Source organism: Anticarsia gemmatalis, chromosome 24 (assembly GCF_050436995.1).
Source record: "Anticarsia gemmatalis isolate Benzon Research Colony breed Stoneville strain chromosome 24, ilAntGemm2 primary, whole genome shotgun sequence".
Lineage (NCBI taxonomy): Eukaryota > Metazoa > Arthropoda > Insecta > Lepidoptera > Erebidae > Anticarsia > Anticarsia gemmatalis.
Genome location: NC_134768.1, coordinates 6984625 through 7007288, shown reverse-complemented (window position 1 = coordinate 7007288; position 22664 = coordinate 6984625). Strand labels below are relative to the sequence as shown.

The 22664-nt window shown below is 32.0% G+C and overlaps 2 protein-coding genes across 2 annotated transcripts; both read left to right on the top strand.

Annotated features, from left to right (window-relative positions):
- Positions 1 to 1557: 1557 nt before the first annotated feature.
- On the top strand, positions 1558 to 7300 carry LOC142983727 (uncharacterized). The gene is made up of 2 exons (XM_076130745.1): positions 1558 to 2136; positions 6577 to 7300. Exons 1-2 carry the CDS (start codon positions 1665 to 1667, stop codon positions 6870 to 6872), a joined length of 768 nt encoding a protein of 255 aa, XP_075986860.1. The 5' UTR covers positions 1558 to 1664; the 3' UTR covers positions 6873 to 7300.
- An 8698-nt stretch (positions 7301 to 15998) lies between these two features.
- On the top strand, positions 15999 to 22357 carry LOC142983721 (uncharacterized). The gene is made up of 4 exons (XM_076130736.1): positions 15999 to 16211; positions 18963 to 19042; positions 20677 to 20879; positions 21294 to 22357. The coding sequence occupies exons 1-4, from the start codon at positions 16096 to 16098 to the stop codon at positions 21423 to 21425; spliced, it is 531 nt and encodes a 176-aa protein (XP_075986851.1). The 5' UTR covers positions 15999 to 16095; the 3' UTR covers positions 21426 to 22357.
- Positions 22358 to 22664: the final 307 nt, after the last annotated feature.

Sequence of the window (22664 nt, the reverse complement as noted above, 5' to 3'; positions counted from 1 at the left end):
TGCGGGAATATCTGACGGGTGTAATTTCTGATCGAGTCAAAAAAATGGTCTTCTAATTTTTTTTTGTAGTTGCTGTGATAATGGTATTTGAAGTCATTGTAAATATTCTTGTATCGGGATGTCTGAAAAACCGTCTGTACAGGGTGTGAGCCCTCGCTTACCAAGCAAGCAGTTGCAAGCACCTAATTTTTTTTCATTAAACCTAAACGTTGTTGCTTTTAGTAGCTATGATGCATATGAAACAGTTCAAATAACTTATTGTAATTGTAAATATAATCCAGAATTATAAGGTAAACAAAAGAAAATAATAAAACCCTACGTAAAATCTTAAAAATATGCATTTGAAAAAAAATCTTCGAAAGTGCAACTTTCAAAGATACTAATACAGGTATGTTTTATAGAAATGCCGATGTTTTAATAACTATCATCACGACGCAGTAATCATAGGAGATAAGCAGTGCTGTAGTAAATAATAGAGCACACGGCTCATTATCTGCGATTTGTCCGATTGTGACAAACAAAAGGAGGGTAATGATTGACAGATATGAGAAGAGGAGGGGTAGGGAGAGGGGTGCTATAATGCGTTTGAAAAAAAAAACAAATCCAGTTTGCGAATGTGGTTTTGCTGTAGGTATGATTTTCAACGTAAAGACAACGTTAAAGTTTATTAATAATTTTTTTTTCTAATAGTTTTTCAGTTTGGTATTTACTGAATACTGTTAACATCTCAAATGCTTATTAACTTAATTAAAATTCCGGTCATGTTGCAGGTAGTTGCTTCTAAACATCTACCTTAACAAACCGAAATAATATGATTGAAATCAGACATTGGGTTCGTTTTTTTTTTAAATAAAGTATAATGCTTGCATGGTTTAAATGTTTGTGCTTTGACCAAACAAATTATTATAGGTAATACGATAAGCCCTACTAACTCGTAAACCGCTACTCAAAGCGGGTCTAGTAATGTCACAGTTGCCACGCTTCGCCGGAAAATCTATCAACGAAGGCAATTTTAGTACTCAGTTGGTCACTGACCATCCACGAGGCATAACTCCTCAGTTTCAAATAAATCATAAGCGTCAACACGATCACGTTTTCAAATCACCATGATTTACGAACATGCCTAAATAAACAACTTTAAACTCGGACCAATTATAAAGAAATAATTGCTGATCAAAATTAATCTTCACTGTCAATCTAAAACAGTAAAAGTTTTTCCTGATACAATGTAATTGCACGTCAACAAGTCCACTTTACATGACGAGTCACACAAAAACGTCCAAATAACGAACATCTAAATAAGACAACATCACAATTTGTAACATCAAGACATCTTTTCAACAAAGTCATAACGATATCAAATTACACCGCTATCAATTGGAGAAACTGTCACTTGCTATTAACGGAAGAAGCCACGCGAACACAACCAAGTTTTTCATTTCGACAACTTTTAGTTATATCGGAATTGAAACCAAAGGAAGCCCGCTAACCCGCCCGACCGTGAATAGACTGGGAAAACGCAACTTTAAACAACACATGTATAAATATAACGACTAGAACCGACTGTTATTCAGTTTTGCGCGAACGCTTGATGCAAAATGATGGTACTGGTGATGATATAATTAAAGAAAGTGAAGTGTTAAGTGACAATTATAACCAGCAACATGCATTACCAGACTCTGTTTGTGATTTGTTGTATCGTACTCTCAAACGCGGAGGAGTATCACGACTCCTTGAAGAAACTATGGAACAAGGACAGTGATTCTGTGATAGATGTGACCAGTGCGTCGATTGTCATACAGCCTTCGAGTTTTTCTGACCAATATGCGAGGGAACCAAGAATTCCCTACACTTACAGAAGGTACGCGTTCAAGCCTCGCGCAATCCCTATAAGGGAGGAACCTCAAGTGGAGAGGAGTAACTATTATGCAGAAGAGGCGAAGAATAAGACTGATATACTTTTCCCTGGTAATTATTTACCAATTGCCAAAGAGAAAGGTAGCGATGGCCGGTTCCATGCTAAAGCTATACCCTTGATCAGAAGTGACGAGTACCAGAGAAGGTCCTTGGATGTAGAAGAGCCTATTATTGAGAAGCCTGAAGGTTTTTCAGAAGCTTCAAGAAGATCAATATCATGTAAGTATTATTATTACTTTTCATTGATTAATTTTCAATTCAAAATTAATTTTAACTGGTCGAAATGTTAATGCGTGCATGAAACAAATTGCTAAAAACATTACAATGATACCTTTTGCAACGCAAGCGTAAATTTAAGGAGTTTTAAATTAGATTCTATGCTGAGTGGACTATTTTTAAAGCAAATAAATAAATAATGCAATTGATATTAACATCATCATATAAAAAATTGGTCTCAATTCAGTACTGCCTATACGAAATACTTGGATAAAAGTACATAACGATAATTATAAAAGAAATTATGTCATTTGTTTCTCAAGGTATCATTACAATGTTCATTCACGTACTTAGAAGTGTAGTTGTATTAGCGGTAATGAGCCATGAGAGGCTTCAATCAAACGGCTACAGTCCACATATGCGTTTAATTGTTTAATAATTTTACTGTTTACTTTTGTCCCTCAACCGGTAAATGAATGAAACAATTTTGAATTAACCGTAAAAGTTTATGTATTCTGAAATAAATACTTTTTTTCGCAATCTCTATTTTAATAATATATTGTTTATTTCTGAATTTATTAATCTCTATGTTAATAGGCCTATGTCCAAAAATTTACTTTTAACTGGCATAATGATTAATTAGTTCAATATATACTTATAATGATCCACAATAATAAGAATATTTAAATTTAAACAAACCCAATTTTATTCCGACATAACGAAGGATCTCAATCATATAAGAAGTATGACAGTTAAATTGTATCATGATCTCAAAATAATAATTTATAGAGGCAACAATGAAAGCTCACACCATTCTTTCACAAATTAACATTCACAAATTAACAATTTAATAGCACGATAAACAATAAATTAATCAATATCAACCTATAAACACATATGAAATATTGAAACAACACGGGTTATCAACCGATACAGTCTAGAACATTCCTCGTCCATTCACATCATTTTTTTCAAGAAAAAACTTCACGTTTCTGATCTAAAAACACTTGATTTATGTTCGAAACTTACTACGATATTCATGTGTGTGTCCAACCATCAAATCATTACTATAAATGAGATATTAAACTGTTATCGCGTGATCACTTCACAAGCGATGAAAGAAAAGTGTTGAATACATTGTTACTTATTATCATTTTAATATTAATTTGCATCGAATTTAGCTTGTTAATTGAGAGGTTTTTCATAAAAATATCTTTAAAACAATGAGCCGAACTGTTTCACATCAATAAATGGGTATCATTTGTATTTAAAAGCACCACTTTTTTATCTTTTTTAACCCATAACTATCCCACTGAACAAGGGATTCTTCGCGACAGAGGGGGGTTCGACCATCATTTAGCACCTATTTATTTTCTGTCCTAATTTTGATAAAATTAAGTCTATTAAAGCTCATATAAGACAATGTGAGGCAAAACTATTCTACAACTGAGATGAAAGCCATTTGGACGGACCTTTTGACCAATCTGTATAATGAACAAAAACTCTAAAAATTATTTAGAAAATATAAGCAGTTCAAAAAGTTAAATAAAAGTCCACAAACATAAAAAAGACATTTGAAAAACTAACAAAGCCTAATTGAGTAAAATATAATTAGTTAGACAGTTTAATTGTTCAAACAAAAAAAGACAAAGTTTCTTGTGCTGAATGCTTTTGAAAAACTATTGGGCAAGTTCTTGGCCCGTTATATTTTTAACTATGTCAGATTTTTGAGACAATTATACCAATATTTGATATACAAAGCAAAGCTCAAAGTATATAAATTGTGTAACGCGCTAAGCATTTGGACGTTCACGAGTAAAGTTACGAATTAATCTAAGTATGGGTGATACAACAAAAATACAAAAAAAGTAACTTTAGATTAGTAAATCCTGAAACTAGATCGAAAAGATAATTTAAGGCTAAAATTACACGCTATTATCATTAACAAAATTAATTATTACATAATTAAGTTTTCAACAAAAACTAGTGCCACTCACGAATTGAATTTCCATTCATTACACAAAAATGACGCTGCGATTTTCAAAGAAGAAAGGCCTCTTAGGATTTATCTAAGATAATAGTTGCATCATCATTTTTTATTATTAACTCGACAGACAAAGGTTTCGAAGAAAACTAAACTTTTCCTTAATTACTTAAATACAGTTAAATGCAGGTTATTAAGATAAGCTACAATAAGCATCACTTTACATACACTTGCACAGATAGATAACAAATTGCTGGATAAATACGTACTAGCAATTAATTTTTATCTTTGCTTGAAAAATTGCCACTTTGCATTCATCTTTTTACGCTCTATTTATTGTTCTAATATCTCAATTATTTTCAATGAGTTTTTTTGGACCTCGAATCTCTTATTTCATTCTGAGATGATCTGGAGACAAATCTACTCAGAATGAAATAAGAGGGAAGTCAAAGAGGGTGACAATTTAAGTACTTATTTAAGTATAGAAATTACACACAAAACACAATTAGAGTTAATAATAAGTAATCCGCATTTACAAACAGTTTGTTAACCGATTCACGTATTTTCTTTTTCTCATATTCAGTCCTCACCATACATCTAACTCGTTTATTCCTGCATTGTACTTTACTATTCTAATTCTTAAAGTCTTCAATAAAATTGTATCATCAACCTGCAATACATTTTCATCACTTTCACACAAACCAAAACCATTCAATTCTACCTTTACGCAGAAAGTGTCAACAGTCTATTGCAGCCCTATACTTGAATCTCTGAAGACCCATCAATAAGGGGCCAGATTGAATACACCTAGTCTATCATTAGTCCCCGTTATTCACCGTCCACTGCTTATAACAAACTCTCGCTGGACTGAATTTCATCAATATTGTAACTGGCAATCATTTCCGCTGGTGCATAAGTGGTTGAATTGAAACGTACTATGTTTTTGTTGATGACAATGTTCGAATGTTTCGAAGAAATGAAAACGACATTAGTAAAATATAGATTGGAGTTTTTGAACATGTCTTTCAATTCGAAAGTTTTTGTGTGTAATGTGTTTTATGGCAAAAGGTTCGTTAGATTATTTAGTCGGCCTTAAGTGTAATTACCAATGTACATTGGTGTTGAGGGATAAAATACTAAACGGAAGCTGTATTTGTGAGTTGTCTCTAACATTCATATTCGTTGTACTGTTTTTTAAGTACCTATAAATTTGTTTTTGCTATAAAATAGTGCCATCTCATAAAATCTAGACTTGTATCGTGTAAATGACAAATAAACAATATTTTATGAGCAGAAAAACGTAAACAGTTTTCGCTCCGTTTGCTGTTTACATTATAATTAAAAAGAGTAATTACTTATATAGTCATCAAAGCGTTTTAATCGATTCCATCATAATTTCCAGGTCATTATTCCTTTACATTTTAACTTTATCAAAATCTTGAATAAATCCAAAATTTAAGCCATTGATTCAGCTTTAGAATCATGATAATTTCCTTTAGCTTATGCTTCAATGTATTACATTAAAAATGCATGCTGTATGGTGATTTGGCTGACTTTTTACTTCTGGCGGCCTGCTCAACGCTAGCTTTAAACAAAGATACTTTATAGTAATATCTAAATCTGAAAAAGTTCAAGCTATTAGCAATAACTGAGTACAAATTATTTTAACTACCCAGACTAACCCTTAAAGTAGACAATAAAATCATACTCAAACATAAAAATACAAAATATGATATCAAAACAATCAATGATACAAATCTAATATTATCAACAAATTACACAAAACCATTGTTGAAAACGAACAATAAAATTACACTAAACCTGTCTAACTTTCTTTAAAAGAATGTGAGACTATAATTTATGATATAGATAGTAAAGTGTGTAGTCCTAATTCGTTTAGATTATTCGTTGTTAATCATTGTAATGTACACGCAATGTCCGTCACGCTGCAGATCGTACAGCTATTAACAGGATAACGAACTGTTTTCTTTGTTAATTGTATAATTATGTAATTTGTGAGACTATCTGATTTCAATGAAAATATGGTGTTTATTACATTGTCTGCGTAAATATTGTTTGGTGGTGTACTAATAACTTAATCATAGTCTAAGAACTTAATTAAACCTGCCAATTGAAAGTCTATGTGATTGTCTACTGTTGATGATCCAAAAAAAAGGAAAAACATCCTAAATAGCAATACGTGATCTTCAAAACAATGAGAAGTTTCAAAGATTGAAGGGAATTTGAAATATTATTCATTTTATTATATGTATTTCATTCGAGAAACTCTAGACTCTTCTGCAGAAAATTTGAAATATTTTTGTAGTCGTTTGATTAAAATTGATGATATCCACTTAATTTGCTTATTTTGTTTACTTTAAATAACGCCAGTTTAGATACATAATATTAAGTTTTCATTAGAATATCTTGACTAACAAACAATTTTCTCTATTTTCCAGATATCTTAGGAGGTCTTGAGGACGATGACGACGATCTCGACGACGACGGTGAGTTCGAAGAGGAAGACGTGAGAGATGAAGAAAGGAAAAAGGGACAGCTCAAGAAAAAGAAAATTAAGCCAAAGAAACTCAAGAAATACATGATGCCTCTACTACTGGCCTATAAGATGAAGTACTTTGCTCTAGTACCTGTGATGATAGCTGGACTTGTACTGCTAATTGGCGCAACAGGCCTAGCTGGATTCTTCTTCGCGTTGTTTGCAGCAGTCATGGGACTACAGAAAGGGGGATATTAAAAAACAACTTGACCAGTGACATCGAAATTACTGACACAAAATCGAATTTCGAAGTCAGTATTTTAACACTGGTTGATAGTTGGTTTAAAAAATTAAAATAAAGTCGACAACTCGCAGTTGCCATTCAAACTAAGTTAGCATCATCGGAATCCAGAGTCCTGCTAGTCTGTCAAATAACAAAAGGAATCCACCGAAGCTGATTGGCAGAAACTTCTTTTCCTATAAAACTTGGTTGTATTTTCCCCATTTTATTGTTTCCGTTAGTTCGCGCTTGTAAATATAGTTAAGGGTAGTGTAAGGTATTTATTTATTTATTTTATTGTTAGTACGAATAGTTAATGTAGTTACCAATTGTATAACTTAGATAAATTATGTATCGTACCGCTAACAATAATGATAATTACAATTAAACACACACAGTGCTTTTATTTTTATGTATTTTTATTTAAATGTTACACAAAGTATGTGCAGCAAACTTCAGTAGGTACCAACTTCTGTGGTTTATAAGAAGTTTCATCATGTGACCATTATTCGATAATAAGCTCACACTCTGTGATATCGAACCAATAATAAAGTTGGCGGAATATAAACGTGATTAATACACTTCTATCCACATCAGTTATTCCATGCTTGATGTTGAGATTACAAGCAGAGTATCAGGCAGTACTAAATCTAAGCATAAACTATATATATTTTTTTATTTACACAAGAATATTTACAAGCTACAAATATATTTAAACTAAATTGTAGTAAATAATAAATACAAAATCTAAATAAAAAGAAAGAAAAAGACAGGGAGAGTGCCCTATGCGTCGAAGTACTCCTCCGCATCGCTGTCTACCGGGAATGCTCCCAGAATGCTGGCAGCATTGCCACGTCGTAATATAATTTGAAATTAGACATAACGTTTATGCTAGGCGTGATTGATGCTTTAATTTCTACCTTCTTTAATAGAGCCTGTGAAATCTTAATGATTTCTAGATCGAACAAAAACGTTCAGTAAAAACTGAAACGCAATTATAAAATTCATCAGTCATTCATTTAGATATATCCTGAGACTTTCAAATCAAATAAAAAAATATACGTAACAGGTTTTTTGGTGTGGAAAAAAGTAGATGTGTAGCTATAAAAAGCTTACGTACAAAAAGTTACATTTCGCTGAGTGTATAGAGCTGAGCATCCAACATACAGTTAGCTACCGACAGTGTTGATCATAATATATATGCAGAAAATTATACAACATGAAATAATACTGTATCATACAATGCCTAGATACTTTGAAAAATATTAAGTTCTTGCACATACCTACTTGCAGTTTAAATCGCTTAGTGCGACTTTAGATTTAGTGACCTGAGCTCCTTTATTCCTGGTATTATTTCACGCAATAACTTCTAAATGTGTCTCCCAAAGCCTGTTTATATTCTGCGACTAACTATTCAAATAATAAGATGCAGTGGTATAGACTCTTATATTTTTGCTTAAATAAATACTAACATTTCTTCACTATCCCTTTAAGAAGTATTTCTATATTTCTTATAGGCAAAAAAGTAGCGAGACGGAAAAAAACATGAAATAAATAGTTAAAGTTTAACCACAAATAGCCACAGGGCTATCAAGTTACGCTCCATTTATTCACCATTATATTCTAAAGCCATCTTTTGCGGTTAAACATTGAAATAAAGATTCGAGAATTTGCGAATTTCATAACATTTTTTACAAAGATCGAATGAATATCGATAATGATACTAAATCTCAATTTGTTCCCATAAAAAAGGTAGTAAGTGAGATCAAGATTATTATAGTAGAAAGCGTCTGTATATGGTAAAAACTACTAAGTAATGAACAAAAAGTTGATCAACCAAAAAAACAAAAGAGCCAAAAATAATTACGCAGCGAGGATGTGAAATAATTCTTTAAATCAAATGAAGACTTTTTATTATTAGCAATCGAAGGAAAGATACATTATGCTAAACATAAAATGGCATATATAATTTGTAGTTTCAGATATTGAAACATTTTCCAACAATAGTTTGTTTTTTTTATTAGTTATTATAATATACGGGAAATAAATACACATTTAAAATAACATCATATTTTAATACAAAATATTACGGATTTTTATACAGTTTAAATCTATTCAGTAAATACTTAATTGACTAATTAAATGCAAGCTTTATTTGGTGTCAACGTACTAACTATTTAAACCAATATTCAAGGTATATTTTGTATTCGTAACTATCACCTATATCTAGAAGATATAATCTAAAATGCGTAAATTTCGAAAAAACTGAAAAATATTAATATTCCACAGATTTTTTTCTTAAACGAAACTTTTTGTTTTAAGGAAGACAAAAGAGTTTTGCCGTACAATAATTCCTTGTGAATCATTAGAGTATACAAACAGGAGCTCCTATGCAATCCGAAACACGTCTATGTGAAAAATTTAGTAATTTACTCAGAACTTAACTAATAACAAGAGAAAGATTAGCAATCAATCTTCATTACAAACAATCTTCACAATTTCTACCTATTCATAATCACGGGTATAAAATCACCCCTCTTATAATGCTCATCATAGTAAACATGATCCTCAGTCTTTGCTGGTACTTGTATTATTTCAACCTGGGTCTTAGTGTCGTCCTTCCTGTTTTGATAGCTGTGGTTGTGGTCGAACATGCCCTTGAGGCTGAGAACTGATGCCATCACGGTGGAGAAGAAACCCATCATCAGACCTGGAAATAAGAAGAACAATTTCATATAGCATCAGTCGTGATGATAAGACTAGTAAGACATTGTCATAAGAAGTAAAACCGACCTTACAAGAAAAGGCATACTAAATTATTAAAGCAACTAATTGAACATTTTAAGACTTAGAGTATCTGAGACTCAGAGACTCAGAATATTTGCTAGTCGATTATCTTTTATGAGAAAAAATTTAGCTATGATTAAATCCGTCAGATTTTCACATGTTAAACTAACCGATATGAAACTGACGAGTGAGTAAAGTAAAGCTTTTATTCATTTAGGTCAAATGCTGACACTTATGATAGTCAATGATACAGAGAGTGAATTTACCGCCAGTTCGGAAGGTAGAACCAATGAGAAGAGCTGGCAAGAAACTCTTAGCGAGAAGATTATATTTTAGATATATAGGTATAAACACTCAAAGCATCAGCTTACCTTTAGCTGACAGAAAAGCAAGAGCCTTCAAGGCTATTGGTATCAGCAAACTCTTCGCAGCCAACAGGCCAAGAATCAACGGCATCATATACTTCTTATGCATTTTTGGAAACTTATTCTGATTCCTTTTGTTTTTCTTCCCATTCTTTCTTATCACTTTGAAGATACATTTGTTTAATTTCCCTTTGCCTTTGCGTTTCTTTTTATCTTTGGTGTGCTTCTTTTTAGTTTTCTTGGGAGCAGCCTTCTTTGGTGTTGGTTTTGGTGCTGACTTTAGTTCCAGCGGTTGTATTGTTGGTTGGTCTGAAATTTGAATGTGGATTGCTATTGTATTGTTGTAGGCGCTTGTTCAATATTTGGCAGAGAGTAGAAACAGAATTTATAGAAAGTATTAGATAAAGAAGAAGTATTAGATGAACTATTACTACTTCAAATTATTTTATGGAATAATATTTGTGATCAGATCTTTAACTAATTACATTTGGTAGCTGTATGTAACTTCAATCGTTCTAAACCACAAAAGTTTTTGTCCAGGTTGGCTGACTATACTCGTGGGTAAGCAGTTGGTCAGTAAAGTATTAACGGGTGCAACAGACTAAGGAAATTTTACAAAACCTCTATCAGCTACGAATTGTGTTCACTGCCTATACTATCGCTTATCACTTTTAAATCTTAATAGCAGATATTTGCAGTACAAGCTTTAGTTTCTATTCAGATGACCGTGTGTGAGTTGTCCAATGATGAATGTAGTTAGTTATTGCTTAAGAGTATAATATTATGAAACCAACCTTGCAAAGACCTAGGAGCGAAATTTCCTCGAGCTATGATCCACTCCAGTGGCTCAGAGGAATTGAAGCTCTCATCCACATAACTATCATGGCTTGTTGGGCCGAAGCCAAACACCGTCTCAGTTTTCACTATACCATAGTTATTCGCATTATCCAATATCAAACCACGGGAATACGGCAGCATATTGACACTTATCACAAAGAACTAAGGTTCAAATTTCATTGAAATACATGATTAGACTGACTCTTTGGTAGTGCACATATGAAATGGTGGTCACATAGGTTGTCAAAGGCTTTTATAAGGTTAAATGAGTCCATTACGGCCTATCAAGCATCACGTTTTAATGACTCTACGTTTTTCTAATTACATATTGTCGGTTTTAGTGTTAGGGAAAGCTGAGTCTAGTTTTCTTTTTGGTTATTAGCCGGATATTACTTTCTGGGACCTCAAATATCATAGAATTGATGAGGGCTTAAATGCATATTTTTTTAATTATACACGTTCCAAAACTTCAAATCTCATCACCATCATCATCACTGAGATTAAAGTGGTTTCAGTTTAAATTCGTGAACTTTCGTTCGAGTCTCAATGTTTTCAAAGTATGAGCAAGATATTAAAACTTAATTTATCAAATTAAATAAAAAAATCTCCCTTTAATATTAACTTAAACATTAGCGAGTTAGAAAAAAACACAAAAAGAATAAACATTCAGTAAATCTATAGCAAATCTCGTGACAAATCTACTCTCATAATTTTAAGTTACAAACTTCTTTCAGATTATTCCTTATGTCAAACTAAAAAGTCTATCAACAAAATCGACTGGCCACAAAACAAAAGCTCGTCCAATATGACAATACCAATTCTGACACCTAAGTAAAACTAACAGCAGAAAACTAAAATGTGAAAAATTTAAAGAAATAATAATTCAATAAGCCCTACAAAACATCTCAAATAATCTAAAGAAAATGTATGGAAAATACGAGTGAATATAAGTGAAAATATCAATCATGGGTAAGAGAAGAAGACGTATGTTTCCGAAGAAGAAAAAATCGGTGTTTAGTAGACCACACCCGATTAGACGGAAAATGGCATTGAGGCACCGAAAAGTGAAGGCATTTTTCCACAGGCATAATCCGAAAGGCTGTATAGAAAGGGGCATGAGGAAAGTTGTAGGGCGGATTTACACAGTGTCTGATAAAGTCCGGGATAAAATAGCAGAGAGTACGATGGCGCTGGATAACCCGTTCAGCGCTCAGTTCTATGAAGACAGGTGCAACATCCAGTAGAACAAACATCCAGAGTGTTACAAGTTTTTCGGTTCTTATTCATGTTCCATTCAGAATTGGTATAATAAATATTTGAAAATCTTTGATGCTTATCATTTTTAGTTTAGCTTGGATAGTATGTAAATATATTAGTTCATCATGTGACCATAGCTCCAGAGTCGATTCCAGAGTAAACACTATATTGATTTTTAGAAGGGAACGTAATTATTTAAAGAATAGTCTCACTGTAAATTGCCAAGTATTTTACGATCATAATAAGCTCATGTATCTCTTTAGCCATACAGAATAGGCTAAAGCGGATGTAGTATATTTACGACACAGTATTATTATCAAAAGGGACGCTAACATTTTGGTTTTACAGAAATGTTTTGGGATTTATTAGTTACTGAATAAGCAAATATCAAGTCTATATTGTGCCTGATCTTTTACTACATTCTTTAGATAAGTAAGTAGATCTGAGAAATTTAAAATCATCTTAGAGGGACGACAAAATGGCCAAATGCTGTTTCAACGAGGCATTAAACCCCTTAATCTAGTGATTAAGGGGTTTAATGCTGTTAAGTTATACCATCGTAGGGTAGTCCCTACGATGGTATAACTTCACCCATGCCTTAAAATCATCATCTACCACGGGCCATGTACCATATAAAGGCGTATAATATAATAATATGTAACCGCGGCTATAAATACTAGTTATACAACTCGATGTGTGCCGACGCACTCCCATCAAGTTGCGTAACTCGACGCTTCTCACGCGGTACGTAGTATATGCTAGATTTTTAGATACAAGATTGTGTTCTTCTTGGTGAGACAATGCTTCTTAAAATGTTGGATAGGTAGTGTAAACTGTTACTCATTTAACTGTCATATCCATGATCATGATAATTAAAATGTAATAACAATATAAGATTAGTAGTCATGTAACGCGAGAGTTGCTCCAAAATAATTCTTAGGTTTCAGTAAGCTGATGATTATCTTCTAAAATGAAAATTTTAGGTAGAATTTTTCGTAGATCTATTTAGCAACCAGCTTTAATTTAGGTTAGTATAGCTTTGTAGTTTCAATTTAATGCACCTTAGAAACAAGTTTGGCAGAAAAAGTCTGTGTTATCGTTTAAAAAACTACGTAATTTGTAACTAAATTACTACAAAAGATTTCCTTACTTTCATACTTTATAATGATACAGAAAAGCTATGTTTATTGTTCTCACAACATAGCGTATACTATATAGAGTACAAATAGAAAGTAAGCGACGGCACAAGTTCATTGTCGCGACCTTGAGCGCAGCGCTGCAACTGACTGCCTAAGAAACAGCGCACGTTCTACAACATGCAGGCAATTTTGGTTGGAACTAGGAACTATGAGGTAGCAAACTTCTATGTGGTTTTTATGAAATAAAAAATACAAACGTTTACAATATTATGAACATTAGCAAAGGGCTTATGATCTTAAGGGCAGTTTCACTATTTAGAAATAATTGCCCGATAACTAATTTGCTAGATAAAGTATGCGGCTTATACCTCTATATGCAAATGTATGAAAAAATATCTGATATTAGTGGATCAGATAACTATGTATCGGTAGTGAATCCGAGTCTTCATATCTTAATACTCATAGCTCATCTTACGGTAAAAGTTATTTTATTAATTTTTATTTGTTACAAAATTTGTATAAAAATATAAAATTAGGTAATATATGGCATTAAAGCCACATAGAATTCCTTTCATCTCACAAAAATATTTTTTGTAATAATTTCAGTATCAACTAGAAATTTGGAATTTGGCTGGGTATTATATTTCAGCCCTATCATATTTGGCACCAAGATTATAAATGTCAATATGTTAATATATTTTTAAAGTCACCACTATTCGTGTCTCAGCGTGTTCATACTCTTAAGAGGCTCTCCCAGAGGATATTAGAGAAAGTCTCCAGTAGCAGCCTTGACCCCATTACAAGATGTGAAGACAGATAGCATTTCTAATGGTAAACGATTTGAACCAACGTTTAGAGGATGAAGTCACGCAATTGAGCTTTGGAAATACCATTTTTATGATCGTAAATGGTACTTACCAGTAATAAAAAAGCTAGTTTTTTTATTTATTCACAATATAACGTGTGTTATTTCAACAAATTCCCGCACTCGGCCAGCGTGAGGGACTCAAGGCCTAACCCCTCCCTCATTACGGGAGGAGACCCTTGCCCAGCATTGGGACAGTAATCGGTTAAATTTATTTACGTGTGTTATATCCAAAGATGTAGGCATAGTTATTAAAATACACCACTTTTGCCATTTTCTATGTAAGTCCCATGTAGGGGGTGAGACTTTTCCTATTCAAAGCATACACTATTGACATAATATAGATAACATTTTATTCAAACAAAAGGTCGAACGCACTTTGCCGTACCCAAGAATCGGTAAACAGTAGTCGCGTACACTACCAGAGCTCAGAGGTTAGTAGGTAGGTCTATTAATTATGGTCAAAATATAGCATAATAAATTACACGTACAGTTACAGAGTATTACTCATCTAAGAAAGTCCAAACCGAATCTCGTCACTAAACATACCTCAAATTCTGTAACACTTATCTAGGCCAATATAACAAAAAGCTCTGACATCATACGGATGTTCCGTGAAAGTGTAAATGACAGCAAATCGTAAAAGAATTCAACAATAACATAACATGTGCCAAGGAACACAAATATACAGGATTTGGGCTTCAATTTCACTTATTATGGGTGTATTGTATTGGAATTTATTGCAATCTGTTTTATAATATTGGTGTATAAATAAATCCGAGTTTATTCTTAGATGCTGGTCTATTTTTAGACAGATTGTTATGTAATGACTTATTGAAACTAATAGCACATTTTGAACATTATCAGATATCAATTTTCAGCGATAAATGAGTTCATTTGAAGGATACGAAACGTATCAAAGACATAAATTACTGTTGGTAAAAATGGGTTTGAAAAATCTCTCGTTGATACGTAAGTCAAGGAATACCAGATATAAAGCAGAATCATTTATAAAGTTCTATTTATTTTTCTTTCAATATTTGAGACACTTATTTTTTTACGTTTAATATTTATTTCTTAAGTAGGACACAAACTAAATTGAAGTAATATTTCCTTCTCCCACTATCAAATAGTTCAATTTAAGAACTGATTTTCAATTTCCATAATCCACTGAATTTTCATAAAACAACCTTCCGTTTTCCGACTCTTTTGCTCTTATTTGGTTGCATTAGAGTTTATTTTCGAACAGCACAGTTATTTGAATGATTCTGTTTCGATTTACTACTACAATGTACTTTTGTTCGAAGGAGCGGCGTACGCGCAACCTAATGTATGAATGGGAGTTAAAGTTAGTGTGAAAAGAATTCTTGATACTTATTTTAAGAATTTATGATAAAATTCTTTGACTTTTTATACTTTCTTCAGTGTCATTACGAGCCTAATAATGAGCTAAAACATATTTTATTTCTACTTACATTACTAACATTTTATTTTCATTTCATAAATTATTTCTGACTTTAATTTTGTGTCCAACTATACTTTAATCTATTGATGTAAATACTGTCTCAACCTCATTTGTCCTTTAAAAATGGCCTAAATAGTAACTCAAAATAAAATAATTTGGGACCTAACAATTGATGATATTATTTAATTTCCTAAGTACAGAACTAGGCCATACAGACAATCCTCGTCCAAATTAAAAGTAGTCTAAGAACAACTAAGAAATCATCTCAATACTCAACCACGACTAACCAACCAAAATCTAAAGTACCAAAACCACGCACTCACTTCACAAAATTTCGTTACAGCCGTCCTTAAGACGGAACTCAATATAAAGCCAAACGCACTCCCGAACGCATCTCACTTACTCTTTAAACTTCTTTAAGGACGCAAGCCTTATAACTGAAGCAAGCCTTCAAAGTACTTGTAATATTTTGGGAATAATATCAACATGCGTGTACTGTGTTTTATTCTTGCTTTGGCTGTGGTAGCCTGCAGTGCTGCTCCAGGCGCCTCTAATGAAGATGATGGAAGAATCGAACTGTTTTCTGGAGTCGCTATTGAGAAGTGAGTCTCTTTTGTTTTTGAGGTTATTGGTTTAAATTTAATGTTTTTTTTAAGGGGGTCAAGTTCAATGTTAATATTTGGAAATCTAATCATATCGTTTTATATCATCTTTTAATACTAATGTATGATAAAACCATTATATTAATAAGTAGGTCACCCTAAATCAAAGTGTACTATTTGATAGGATTAAAAAAAAACTCATAACGACTTACAGCTTATTTAAAAACTATAGACATTTTATTTCTTCACAGATTAAATCTTTTTGTACCATTTTTTTTGTGATCATAATTTTTGTGTTCTAATTATCATATTTGTGTGTGTCATCATCAACTTACGGTAGTACATTTTTGGATATAGTAACATTCAATTTCACGCATCCACTGCAATTGAAATTATAAGCACTCTACTACTACCTTCTCTTTCATTTATATTTATTTTATTCTTCTAAATCTTGACCCTATTACTTTAACCTAAAAGGTTTATAACTTTATACCAAATTTACGACTTTCCAAAGCCTACATATTTAAAGCAGACAACCTCACACAATAGGACTACACTAATTTACTTCAAATCTCTATTTGCACAAAGGTTCACCTTTCTATGCTCTTGAATGTTTATTTAACAAAGCCTTTGTGATAAAGAAGCTTGAATTTTATAGAAAATGTAATATTTTTTACCAGTAGTGATTTAAAATTATAAATAACAAATTTCTTCACAAAAACCGGCTTTAAAGTAGCACGGTTACAGTTTAGGTGTCCAATAGGCTGTGGCGATGAATAGTGTGTCCTGGTCCTGTACTATAGAGTCTATCTATATGTAAAGTACAGAGTTAATTACTATTCATTACCCGATTGATAAGGATAAAATTAAGTAGAGCGCATCTTGGGCTGTATTAAAAAAGAAAAGTGCAGTTTCTGCACTGGCATTTATTTTACAAGTGACCAGTAACGTCACATATATACTTATTTTCTTTAAAACCAAATAAAATACATTTCTCAAAGTGCTACACAGCAGTACACTTAGTCTAACATTTTCAATCTACCTGGAAAAAATAGCCTAATTATTATTATCTAATATTTAATAGAATATAGGGATTAACCCAAACACGCATTTTCAAACAATAAGCAACCAAATAGATTGACCTACTGCTAACAAATCTCACCATTTCATAACCCATGACTAACGCGATGTCGTCACTATTAGATACAGATTAAACCCACTTTCATCTCAAAACAAAAGGATATGAATCAATAGAATAAATGCTAATCAAAGTTAAGCCTCCTATACAAAATGATTTACATATAAAACATACTTTCTCTGAAGTACAATTGATAGTTCTGTATTCAGAGTAGTTTTAAATCCTTTGATATATTGTATGATGATAAATCAGGCTTAGATGTAGGTCGTAGGGGCGTGGCGGGATTTACCCATGATTTCGTTTGGTACTGTTATGTATTTTTGTCTTATGATATTAATGTAACATAACTAAAGTTTTTAATGAATATGTTGAGAGAAAAAACGAGATGCTTTTTGGTTTTGGAAATGGGATGAGGAAATCTTATAAAAGCCAATAAATGAAAATTATAAATAGAATATGTAAAATCAGTTTTATAAAAGTGAATTATATACAATGGTGATTTGATTACTAGTGTGTACAAAAAATACTTGGGTTTTCGGAAAACGATTTTCCTAATCGGAAATGTATATCTGTCATCATAATGTCACAATTTTACCGATCATTTCAATAACCTAAAAGATACCTCTTTAAAAAAATCGTATAGCTCTATTTAGTCAATCAGTTTAATTAAACTCAAACGATAATCGCATACCACTGTCTAGTCCTTTATAAAAATAGTAGCATGATGTTATGCAAACCAGGAAACTAGCTGTTATTCATGAAACACTTCGAATAACATCTATATTGTCATGCAAACTAAGTGAAATTGCGTAGAAAATGTCCAGTTACGGACGTGTTGTTATGAAATGTTACTGAAAGGTATTCTGTTTTCCAATACTTTTAAAATGTATGTTGATGTAACTATGTTGTGTCATTTTAAGTGAGAGTTCGTGTAATAATTGTTCTATTGTTTTCAATGAAGAAAAATGTTTCGGTTAAAAGGTCTTTGTCATTACTTTGACATGCTAAAGAGAATTTTACGGCGTTAGAACATGTTGTGTTCCCACGGAAGGGCTTGGTATCTATGCAATGGTCTACAATTCGGATGCCTAATTCCGTACTACGAAGTTATTTTACTACAACCGTCGTCATACGGTACTATAATTAATTAGTATATAAATTTTCGATTTTTGATCATTTAGCTCCAGGCACAGAATTAGTCAATGTTTTGATACTGGTGTTAATCTAGCTCGTTATGCATCAATCACAAAGACTAATTGACCACTGTGAATTTTATGGTGTAGAATATAATCTAAGCATTGGACCAGACATTTACAGTTACTAAAAACTAGTGCTTTCGCTTAAGATATTACTTTAGTTTAAATTAATGTGTCTAATAGACTGTTTGAACTTTGTAACTAGAGCTATACAGTAATTACTAAATTCTAAAAACAGTTAGTTTGACCACGAGCTAACAAAATACACATAGAAACAGAACTTTTTATCTTTTCAACTACCGTAACTTTAAAATAAATACTTAATAGGTCCTTTTAATGATTTAATAAATGTATTCTTATTACAGTGTAGGATTTTGCTTTAAATTCTTTATTTGATTGTTTTTATTTTGTTTTCAGAGACGCTACTGGCGAAGAGAAACTCAACGTGAAGTTTGAACCTGGTGAACTGAGAGAGGCTGCTAGAACATTTGAAGAAGGTGCGTATCTTCTGCTTTACTATTTTTTATCTTATCTCGTATACAAAAGAGTTTTAGCTTTTTTAGATTTAATTTTTTTTTAGCTAGCGTCTATAAAATAATTAGAATTATTTAAAGTATTTACTCATATCATGCCTTATCATCAAAAGTTACTTTAATTTGAGTCTGACAGAATTCTTTCGGAAAAGCTTACCGCCAGTGCAATCATGACCGTTAAAACCAAATTTTCTCACACATAATGGAAATCTTTAACACCCTACTGATGAATTGCTTTAAGTTTACGTAATTCTATCACCCTTTAAGATTTTATTTTAATTATTTCTGCCATTTCGACGTAAAATCGGAAAATTAGATTTTTATTTCTGTTTAATATTTTTTTTAAATTAATTTTTAAGTTTAATTATTGCCGTACTTTCTTCAATATATCATAAATCCACGACTATAATAATATAAATTTATATTATCTGCGGTGTACCACGAGTTATATGTGGGAGAATATCAGTGGTTGAATGAAAGTAGTCGGCAGTGGGTCATTGAACTGTTATGTCAGAACTGCTCTCGGTCAAGGTTACGTGTGCTCTTATGTAGTAGCAGCAAGAAAATGGTAATTGATAGTATTAGTTTCTTACATTTTCATTAATATTTTTTTGATAAATTTTTAAATAATATTGAAAAACATAAACTCACATATTTGGAGAATTAAATAAATCCATATAATAAACATTTATCCAGTCGACATACACACAGTAAATTCTTTATTATTTTATCATTCATTTATGGTTATTGAACTTGTTATTAATAAAAAAAAAAATGATTTTCTATCACGGCTGTGCTTAAATGTACTTTCTTTGTAAATAATAAATCAGTTTATGAATCTCTCCTTTTTTTAAGTCACTAAAATGAATAAAACACGTTACCCTTAGACAGTATTTTACAATCACCTTCACAAATTGATTAAAAGCAGGAACTCCAATTGAATCCAGGTGTCATGTAATAAATGTGAAAGTTTCAAGTCAATGAACTGTTACGTGTACGCTCGGTCAAGGTTACGTCGTGCGGACTGTAGTAGCCAGTAGCCAGTTGCGTAGATATGACTTTGTAGTGCGGTGTTGATTTATTTTATTTTTTATTCTTATGTTATGTTAACACGCGCTGGCACGCGGTTTACAAAATACCTCATATGTTATTTCGTTTTATAACAATTTATAAATACTATGAGTCTGATACCGCCAGAAACATATTATAATATTAATTGCTATATGCAGCTTTGACTTTGTTTATTGAAAGAGTAGGCACCTATAAATTCTGGTCATCGATGAAAGATTAGATAGTTTATTAGTCGACAGTAGAAACTTTGTATCTGCAAGCAATTAGAATGCGTCAAAGAATAATATATTATTACTATCAATATTGACTGCAAAACAATTTTGACCAACCTCAAATTAGGTGAAATACAATTTTAAGCTCCCGCGACTTATAAACGTGACATTATAATGCAACGCAATATACAAAAATACTCTTAATACCATTAATTACATTATGAAATATTGGATTTGTTAAACACGGACTTAAATCCCTTTTTATCTTTTATTCATTGTGTTAACCTAATTTCCTTATCTTCTTTTTACTTTTAGCACGTGGTAAGATCAAGAAGTACACGCCTCTGCTAGCTGGTATTGGAGTGAAGGTTCTGGCAGTGGCTGGTCTGTTGTTCGGAGGTCTCACGTTGATGGTCACCAAGGCTCTGGTTGTTGCCAAGCTTGCCTTCGTGGTAGCTGCTGCCTTGGGTATCCAGAAACTGTTGAGTGGCGGTGGCTTGAATAATATTAGTGGGAAGGTAAGATTTTTCTTCAGTCAGATTCTTACAGAGAAGTGAGAACATGTAATAATCTTGTTGTGACGTTCGAACCGAGAAACTGGGATTAAGTTTTCACGTCAGGACATGGGCTTAGGAGGGCCCGTACTAAACGAGGACATTTAGCTGTCTTAAGTATACTAGGAAAAATTTGCATCTACAAATAATGTCTGATAGAATCTAGAGATTCGTTTATTCACACTTTTTTATTTTCATTTATGTAGGAACCAAAACGTATAAAAACCTAAATAAAGATTTTCTTTGAGATACTCAGCATGTTTCTGGTGTAGTTTGAAACTACTCAAGATACATTTTAGTCCAATTCTCATAAATACATTGCTGAATTAATGCAACCAAATACTGTGCAATAAAAATAACCATATTATTCTTCACCAGCTCGCCGGCTTCCAATCATCCCAGCAATGGTCGTCTCCTACAGCATCAGCAGCGTCCTACCCTTACGCCAGATCATCAAACATCGCAAACGACGCCAACGACTTAGCCTACAAAGCGCAAATAGCTTCATAAAAAAGGACACTTGCATACATAGTATAAAGCAGAAGAATTCGTTGGAAATATTTGATGGACCAATATGAAGTTTGAGATTATTTCACAGCAACAAAGACAGGAAGCTTTTAATGTCATTGTGAGGGAAAAAAATGCACATAATTATAAATTTCAAATTATAATTTTTATTAAATTCAGACCGATATAGCATGGGGGCTTAGTTAAAATTTTACTATATACGGTCACTAAACTGGAATCTGGCCCCGAAATGGGTTGCTTTCTTTAGTCATCCTTTATTTACTGAGGAATGCAATTCGAATCTTATGTTGTCCTTGAATATTTTTGACGAATTAAAAATATTATTTATTTTGCAATTTTAAATATTTTAATTAGTTTGGGTTCACATTTTTGTATTATCAGTCTTATTATTATTTAAATTTAGTAAATTCCTAAATTATTAACTAAAATAAATTCATAAGGTATTTTTGTAATAATTGAAAATGATTACAGATTTCCAATGATCTTAATAATTTTAAGAAATTTTCAGATTTATATTTCACTATTATATTGTAAGTTTATTTAAAGGTGCGTTTTTAAGCTTTAAATTAAATATTATTTATGAAAAGCTGAATATAATGGTGCATGAATTGTTAGTAAATTATTATTAAAATTTTCATATTTTATTTAAAAAATGTACAAATAATAAAAAGAGTTTGGATAGTGCAGGGTAGAATCACATTTTTGAAAAGGACGCACGGTGTGTAAGTCCGCCAAGTATTTTTTTCTTTCTGAAATAATTTTGTATAAAGATTCTAGAGGTTTTTACTATAAGTTTAAATTATTTAATGCTACGGGTTTATGTGTCATATAACCAAACGTTTTTTACTAAAATTATTGTAATCATTTATAAGACTGTACAATTAGTGTTAAGATAAATAAAGTATTATAATAAATTGATTGGTTTTATTACGATTGCTTGAACCTTGATAAATTAATACTTATTGGTGCTGATCATTATCCTTTTTTATCTCATTTCATCACACTATATTTAGTCTTATAACATCTCTTAGATTATTCTTTCTCCTTTTAGTGCAAACAAATTTAAATTGAAGGCTTCTTGTCCTTGTTCTTATTCCATGTTACGTTGGGTCGACGCAACATGTGTTCTCAAAAACATGTTGAAAAATACTTTTTTATTTTCAACCTGCCTGACATTATCTCTCCTTGAGAACAAATTGTAGATAAGAATCTTAAATAAAA

Coding starts and splice junctions, on each gene's coding strand:
- LOC142983727 (XM_076130745.1), top strand. CDS start 1,665: ATGCATTACCAGACTCTGTTTGTGATTTGTTGTATCGTACTCTCAAAC. Junction 2,137..6,576: donor TTCAAGAAGATCAATATCAT/GTAAGTATTATT, acceptor TCTATTTTCCAG/ATATCTTAGGAGGTCTTGAG.
- LOC142983721 (XM_076130736.1), top strand. CDS start 16,096: ATGCGTGTACTGTGTTTTATTCTTGCTTTGGCTGTGGTAGCCTGCAGT. Junction 16,212..18,962: donor TCTGGAGTCGCTATTGAGAA/GTGAGTCTCTTT, acceptor TTTTGTTTTCAG/AGACGCTACTGGCGAAGAGA. Junction 20,880..21,293: donor TGAATAATATTAGTGGGAAG/GTAAGATTTTTC, acceptor ATTCTTCACCAG/CTCGCCGGCTTCCAATCATC.